This window comes from Erythrolamprus reginae, chromosome 1, assembly GCF_031021105.1.
Source record: "Erythrolamprus reginae isolate rEryReg1 chromosome 1, rEryReg1.hap1, whole genome shotgun sequence".
In the NCBI taxonomy this organism is placed as follows: Eukaryota; Metazoa; Chordata; class Lepidosauria; order Squamata; family Dipsadidae; genus Erythrolamprus; species Erythrolamprus reginae.
The window spans coordinates 209,889,475-209,897,877 of NC_091950.1; the positions used below are offsets into that span (position 1 = coordinate 209,889,475).

Genomic DNA, 8,403 nt, shown 5'->3' on the forward strand with positions numbered 1-8,403 from the left:
CAAATCCACCATCTCATAAAATTAGAATACTACTAGGTGATCAATAAAACACGGATTGTACAGGGTGCGTTCCAAAAGTAATGCAATTATTTTTTAAAAGAAATTTATTGAACAGATTTGCACAAACACTTAAAATTCTTCAAAGTACTCTCCTTGGGCCTCTACACATTTTTCCAGTGACTCTACCATGACCGGTACGCATCCTGGAAGACGTCTTCGGGGACGTCTCGCAAGGTCTTCATCATGGCTGATTGGATCTCTTCTATGGACGAAAAACACACCTTGCCACAATGCGACATGAGTCCGCGAGTTCCTGGCCAAACACCAGGTGCCAATTCTGCCCCCCCCCCCATAGTCCTGACATCGCCCCAGCAGATTTCTTTTTGTTCCCTCGGATTAAGGCATCCCTGAAAGGAACCCGTTTTTCATCCATAGAAGAGATCCAATCAGCCGTGACAAAGACCTTGCAAGAGGTCCCCAAAGACACCTTCCAGGCACGTACCGGTCATGACAGAGGCGCTGGAAAAAATGTGTAGAGGCCCAAGGACAGTACTTTTGAAGAATTTTAAGTGTTTCTGCAAATCTGTTCAATAAATTACTTTAAAAAAAAATAATTGCGTCACTTTTGGAATGCACCCTGTACAAAGAACAATATTGCATCTCTGAAAAGTATAAGCATGCATATGTATTCAGTATTTTGTTTGAGCACCTTTTGCAACAATTACTGCCTCAATGCGGTGTGGCCTGGATGCTATCAGCCTGTGGCACTGTTGAAGTGTTGCGGCAGACCAGGATGCTTCAATAGCTGTCTTCAACTCTTCTGTATTGTTCCGTGTCATGCCTCTCATCTTTGTCTTGGCAATGCCCCATAGATTCTCTATGGGGTTCAGGTCAGGTGAGTTTGCTATCCAATCAAGGACAGTAATCCCACGGTCATTAAACCAGATTTTGGTGTTTTCGGAAGTGTGAGCAGGTGCCAAGTCCTGCTGGAAAATTTAAGTCACTATCCCTATAAAGCTCATATGTGGATGGAAGCATGGATGCTCCAAAATCTCCTGGTGGACGGCTGTGTTAACCCTGGACTTAATGAAGCACAGTGAACCTTAGTTTCCAAATGAGATGCAAAAGTTGGAAGCAGAAAGAGAAAAAATGGGAGCAGAAACAGAGGCTTGAGTTTCAAAGACATGGACTTGGAATGAACGAAGTTCTTTCCTGCAAATTGGTCACTCAGTTTCATCATTTAATTAGGCTATAGGAGTGGCCGATTAGCCCCAAACCTAATCCTGAGATATTGTTCTCCTCAGGAACCATTCCTGTCTTTTGGCAGCTCTGCGCACATGTGCATTGAGAACAGACTCCTCCTCTTCATCTTCACTCAGGGCAGCCTCTGGAGATTCTGAAAGCCCTGACCGAATCCCTGCCTCTGGCACTGAGCCTTTTCCAGCCTCCTTGCTGTCCATATCTGCTATGAGCTGCACAAGACTTTGATGGATCACAACACTGCTTCCTGTGCTGGCCATGCCTAACCACTCACTAGGGCTTATTTTGGGGGTAAGGTGTTACTCCCCAAAAATCAGGCTGTGCCTTACTTTTTGAATAGGTTGTATTTTGGGGGGGAACACGATATATAATTTCCTTTCAATCTAATGAAACTTTAACAGTTCTTACTTTGAGTGCATATGAAGTATTTTTTTATTGGTCTTATTTATTATTACCCAGCATAGTATGTATGGAGGTATACTTATGCTGCAAATGAAATCTGATTATGCATTGCATATGACTTGCAACCATTTTCTTAGCGACTATTCATTTACAAAAGCACTGGAAAAAGTGACTGATGACTGGTTTTCACACTTAATCAGTTGCAGTATCCCTGTTGTCACATAATCAATATTAGAAAGCTTGGCAACTGTCATGTGTTTATGATGTTTGCAGTGTCCTGGAGTCATATTATCACTTTTTGAGTTGGAAGCAAGTTCAATAGAGAAGCTAGGTTCACTTAACTGTGTTAGTAACTTAACAAGTGCAGTGATTCACTTAACTGTGACAAGAAATGGTGCAAAAGTCAATTAACTGTTTTGCTTAGCAATGGAAAAATTGGGTTAATTTGTGGTGACAAGTTGAGGATTACTGTCTAGCCAAGCATAGTATAATGGAGCTGCTCATCTATTCCAGATTTGACTCAGCATCTCTTCAGTGAGCCTTAATGTCCTTTTTTTCTCCTATCATTTTCTCAATTTTGATTTTGCTGTTGATTCATAATTTCTATTACTACCAGCAAGTTGCAAGCAGGGTTAAACTATTTAGTTTCCACACTATATGTGGATTTATATAGTCAGGTGAAGAATTGGCCGGTAAGAGATTAGGAAGAAAAGAGTTGGATGAATCCAAACGACCAGGAGATGACACCAAGAAGTTGAGAGTTTGATAACTCTAGCAGGTTGTGCAATTTTTATTTTATTTTATTTTTTTGCAGTCCAGATATATTTATTTTATTTTAATTTATTTATTTATTTTGTCAAATACATATATATTGGAGATATGTAAAGATATAATAATATCCATATACATGATACTAGTAAAAAAATAAAAAGAAACATTAGGACAGGGGATGGAAGGCACGCTGGTGCACTTATGCACGCCCCTTAGGAATTGGGAGAGGGTCAACAGTAGATAGTCTAAGGGTAAAGTTTTGGGGGTTAGGAGATGCTACTACAGAGTCTGGTAGTGAGTTCTATGCATCAATTACTTGGTTACTAAAGTCATATTTGCTTCAGTTGAGTTTGGAGCGCTTTACATTAAGTTTGTATCTGTTGTGTGCTCGTGTGTTGTTGTGGTTGAAGCTGAAGTAGTCATTGACAGGAAGGACATTGTAGCATATGAATTTATGGGCTATGCTTAGATCATGTTTAAGGCAATGTAGTTCTAAGCTTTCTAAACCTAGGATTGTAAGTTTAGTTTCGTAGGGTATTCGGTTGTGAGTGGAGGAGTGAAGGGCTCTTCTGGTAAAGTATCTCAACATTTTCTAGAGTGTTTATATCCGAAATGCAGTGTGGGTTCCAGACAGATCAGCTGTATACGCAAAAGTTTTGTGTGCTCTGGTTAGTATGTGAGATTGCCGGAGCAAAAGCTACATAGGATTAAGTTAACTACTCTTGAAGCCTTTTTGGCAATGTTCTTGCAGTGGGCTTTGGCACTTAAGTCATTTGATATGAGTATCCCAAGGTCTTTTACATAGTGAGGGTTGTCTGTAAGGTCTTGTTTATTCAGCTTGTATTTGGTGTTGATTCTTTTTGCCAATGTGTAGGACAGAGCATTTGTTGGTTGAGATTTGGAGTTGCCAGATGTTTGACTGTTCGGACACAAAGTCAAGGTCTTTCTGGAGAGTCGCTGTGTTATTGGTTTTACATCACCGGCGAAGAGAACACAATTGCTTGTAATGTCATCACAAATATCATTTATGTAGAGTATGAAGAATGTGAGTCCAAGTACACTGCCTTGGGGGATGCCGCTCTTAATCGGAACAGGGTTAGATATGGCACTCCTTATTTTGAAACTTGTTGTCTGTTTGATAGGAACTCAGTTATCCAACTATGGAGGGATCCTAAGATGCCATAGGATTTGAATTTTTGAAGTACTTTGTCATGAACCGCTGAGTTGAAGGCTTTGCAGAAGTCAATATAAATTGCATCTATAGGTTTTCCCTGATCGAGATGTGTAGTCCATATATTTTTGCAGTGAAGGAGTTGTAGATTACAGGATTTTTTTCTTAAACCAAATTGTTTGTTAAAGAGTAGGTTGTTAGTTTCTAGGTGGAGAGTAATTGATTGGTTTATGATTGATTCCATGACTTTGCATGTGACACAGCATAGTGAGATTGGTCTGTGGTTTTCAACTGGACTGGGATCTCCTTTTTTGAAGATGGGAAACTATTGGCATCCACAAAGCAAATATCTTCGCTCAGGGGTGATGTTCAAAAGAGTCATTATTTTGTTTGCGTTATTTATTATTATTATTATTATTATTATTATTATTATTATTATTATTATTGTTGTTGTTGTTGTTATTGTTGTTATTATTATTTAAATTTTTAAATAGCTTATTAAGTTTCAAATAGTGAAATGGGAAAGGGGGGTACATAAAGTCAAAAGGATGTAGGAAAATAGAAATATTGTTACATATTAGGGCATATTATTACATATCAGTGCATAACGATATATATCTTAAACTGTACAAAGGGTTGTCTTTGCCGTTGAAATAAGTATCTTGTTGTCTGAATTACATTTCATAACATATACAATAAAGCAGAGGTCTTCAAACTTGGCAATTTTAAGGCTTGTGGACTTCAACTCCCAGAATTCTCCAGCCAGTAAAGCTGGCTAGATAATTCTGGGAGTTGAAGTCCACAAGCCTTAAACTTGCCAAGTTTGGGGACCCCGGCAATAAAGTGTATATACATACTGCCTGATAATAGGTAAGATTGGTTTGTACAAAGCAAAGAAAAAGCGATAAGATTGAAGAGTAAGAGGAGGAATATTGGGGAAGGGGAAGTATAAATAGAAAAAAAAGTTAGGTAAGTAGGGGGGTGGGAAGAGGGGAATCTGTGAGGTCGCAGGTGTATTCGGGAGATACGACAAAGTAGTGTCGTATTTATTAATTATTTTATTATTAAATAAGTGTTCTGATTTAATAATACACGTTTCGTCCAGGAAGCCGCGCCAGTCATGTTTTAAAGAATGTGTCTTAATTTCCCGAACTCTTCGTCCTTCCCTCTTTTTTCATGTTCCTGCTCGTTTATGATTCGGGCTTCAATTGGAAATTTCATGCAAGCCTCCGCACCTGCTAATAGGGCTTCCCAACCTTCGAGGGCGGAATCTTCCCCGCTGAAAGTCGACGGAGGCTCTCAGCCGTCTAGGTCCCGCTTGTCCCAAAAGTGCTTAAAATAAAAAGCTCAGCCACCAGCCGTCTTAACGGCCCACTCCCCCCGCCCACCCGATCCGATTGCCCCTCCCAAGATGGCGGATGGAGAGGCTCTTTGAAGCCCGCCCGATAATTCCGAAGCAGTTGGGGTCGCCCTTCCCAAGATGGCGGACGCTCAGGCTCTTTCCACGGCTTCGCTCCACCTGGCGAAGGAGGCACTCGGAGCGGAGTCCCGCCTCCTGGCGGGTGTAGCCCGCAAGCGAGAGGGCAGAGGTGTCCCTGGCGGGGAGAAGAGCCGGGCGGCCGCCGATGAAAACGACATGTGGACGGCGGGAAGAGTGACCGGAATTTTGTTTCACGGGGTCTTGGCGGCTCTGGTGATGCTGGGAGCCCGGGACGTCTTATTTCAGTATGAGGAGAACCGGTGCAGCATGACCTACATGTTCGACTACCCGGAGTACCTGGTGAGTGGCTGGGCGATAGGCGACAGCATCCTGCAAGGGGTCCCGTTTTGCCTTCCCCTCAGCGAGTTCCCCCTGAGACGCTGGCTCCGTGACCCCCCCACTCCTTCCCATGAAGAAAGAAAGACCTGCTTCCTCCAGGATGGAGTTCCCGAGCAACTTGGTCTCCGGCGAGACGGGAGCCCGTGGAGGCTCCTTTCCGCAGCCGAAGGCAAAGCATCACCCCGGTCTCGGGGATAGCTCTTTCGGAGGAAGAGCGCCTTTGCCTTGTGCCCTTCCTTCATCAGCACTTAGGAGCGGTCCCTTTTTCAGTCCCTTTTCATCTTCGTAGGCTTGCTTTGTTTCATTCCACGGGCGCCAAAGGTGGCCTAGAGGGCTTCAGGTGGTCCATGAAGTGAAAAATAAATTTAAAAAATTGAAATGTTTCTGTTTTGATTCCAAATATGGTAAATATTGAAAGACATTACTGCTTAGACCAAAACTCTTTGGGGTCCTCACTCATTTTTTTAAAAATGCAAAGAGAGTATGTCTGTGTGGAGATTCTCAGTCGTCCAAGTCATGGTTGTCCCAAAAGTGCTTTTTCAACAGGCATCTGGACTTTGTGGAAAAAGTCCAGTTGCCTCTTGAAAAAGCACCTTTGGGATAAACAGAGACCAGTTTGAGACCCACTGACCTAGCGGAATAAAAGGCTTTAGTAAATTGCTTAACTATAGGGGGGGGGGAGAACCAGCTCACCTTTGTGGAGAACATGCTTTTCAAGTTGGATCTCAAGAGTCAAGCTTTCTATTTTCAGGCAATCAATCAAAAGTCAAAGCTGTATTGACTCTTGTTAACCAGCTAGAAAGTTGCCAATTCATTAGCTGTTTAGCAATTGCTTAATAGTGACAGAACATGAATGATGAACAGTAATGTTTCATTGTATTCATAGCAATAGTCACAAAGTATTTCCTCTGTGAATGTTGATACAATTTTTCTTTTTCTTTAAAGTGAGTACTATAGGTAGGCATTGACTTATGACCACAATTGAGCCCAACATTTATGTTGTTAAGTGAGACATTTAAGTGAGCTTTGCGCCGCTTTACAACCTTTATTGTCTCAGTTGTTAAGTTTATCTCTGCCATTGATAAGTTAGTAACTTGATTGGTAAGTGAATCTGGCTTCCACATTGGTTTGTCAAAAGGTTGCAAAAGGTAGACTATGATCTTGGGACACAGTAATTGTCATAAATCTGAACCAGTTGCCAGGCATCTGAATTTTGTTCATAAATATCATGGGGATGTTGCAAAGGTTGTAATTATGAAAAACAGTCATTAATCATTTTTTTCTGAGCCATTGTAAGTTTGAACAGTCACTGTTTTGTCTTGTGGCTTCCTAGTTCTCAAAGCATTCTCCTATCACTATCTTTTGCTGATCTATGATGAAGAAAATGCAATAGTATTCTGTCTTTTTCAAAAGCAAAATAGATCAATTTTATCCTGAAAATATTTATGCTGGACCTTTTACTTTCTGTCTGCTTTTCCCATTTTCCTTTTTAAAGATGGCTATAATGTCAACAGTTTTACCATTGTGGATAATGCCGTGCACAGACCAAAACCAGTATAGACATGTATCACAAATAATTGGTATGATGGTATGATAGGAAAGCAAAAACAGAACCTCCTGAAATTCTTTTTCTTTGGCATCATTTTCTTTTCATGTGGTTGTTTTAGGCATGGGAAGTGAAGCAATTAATTTGCCTTTATAATTACAATATGTGTTATTCAAAAATTATTTTTGTCTACTTTGAAGTGATATTCCTTATATAGCATATTCAGCAAACAAAAAGCTGCTGGTGTTTTTTTTCTTCCCAAGATGTTTGTGTAAAGTATGTCTCATCCACAAAGATGATTCTAGTATAGAGAATGAAAATATGATGAACATTAATACATAGAGTAAAATATAAAAGCAAACAGCTTTATATTTGAGAATTCAGGGCTATCCCTAATATTGTAATACTTTTCCCAGAAGAATACAGAGTTGACTCCTGGAAATGTGCCTTGTATAGCATTCTGATTTAATAACTATTTTTTCTGGCATAAGAATCTCGGTGATGGTCTTTATCCAGTATTGATAATAAATCCAGATTAAGGTGAGAAGCAGTGTTATATAAACTGTTCTGATCCAAAGTTGGTTGTTGCTGAGCTACTACAGAATAAACAATGTTGCTTTTCTAAAAGCATGTTCTTTGAGATGCCTTAAGAACTCTGATACTTAGCTTTAAAGTGAAGGTTACTTTGTATTTGATGTCCCACATACTATTTCTTGCTATGGCTCTAATGGAAAAGGACCTTGAGGTATACGCTTCATATGGATTCCTGTAATAAAATAATTACACTTTTATTTTTTTGTAAAAAGTATTCTAAAATATGTTATCTCCACAGTAATACAGGAAACTGATGCCATAATTTTGACCAGGATTCAATTTGTCAAACAGAAGATTGTTTAACCAAGGAAATATTTAGCACGCTTTTAAATATAAAACTTACCGGTATATAGAAAACTGTTCTACATTGTTAAAGCAGTCAATAGTATATACTGTATTTGCCACTTTTGGTAGTCATATACTTGTATTTCTTGTTATGGTCTTTTTCATTGTTTATTTTATTTAGCACACTTTTAAATATAAAGCTTATATAGGAAACTGTTCTACACTGTAAAAACAGTCAACAGTATACAGTATATTTGCCACTTTTGGTAATCATATACTTGTATTTCTTGTTATGGTCTTTTTCATTGTTTATTTTATTACTTCTGTTCACATTCTTTTCATCTCTTTCTTTTTATGGTTGTAAGTCAGCTAGAGGAGCCCCACAGGGAGATCAGTGGCAAACAAATATATATATATATATACAAATGATTCGACACAAAAATATGTAACCCTTCCCTGGTGCAGAGCTGAAGGGATTGGATACCGTAGCCTAGAGGATAATTCTCTGCCTTACAAGGCAAAGGTTGCAGGTTCAAGTCCCAGTGGGTAAAGCTA

The 8,403-nt window shown here is 39.7% G+C and overlaps 1 protein-coding gene across 1 annotated transcript in view; it reads left to right on the forward strand.

Annotated features, from left to right (window-relative positions):
• The first annotated feature begins 5,044 nt into the window (after positions 1 to 5,044).
• PGAP1 (post-GPI attachment to proteins inositol deacylase 1) overlaps positions 5,045 to 8,403 on the forward strand; it is a 54,992-nt gene continuing 51,633 nt past the window's right edge. Inside the window, exon 1 of the mRNA XM_070732124.1 lies at positions 5,045 to 5,384. Within this exon, the coding sequence (XP_070588225.1) occupies positions 5,085 to 5,384 (300 nt within the window). The 5' untranslated portion in view covers positions 5,045 to 5,084. The remainder of the gene's footprint in view (positions 5,385 to 8,403) is intronic.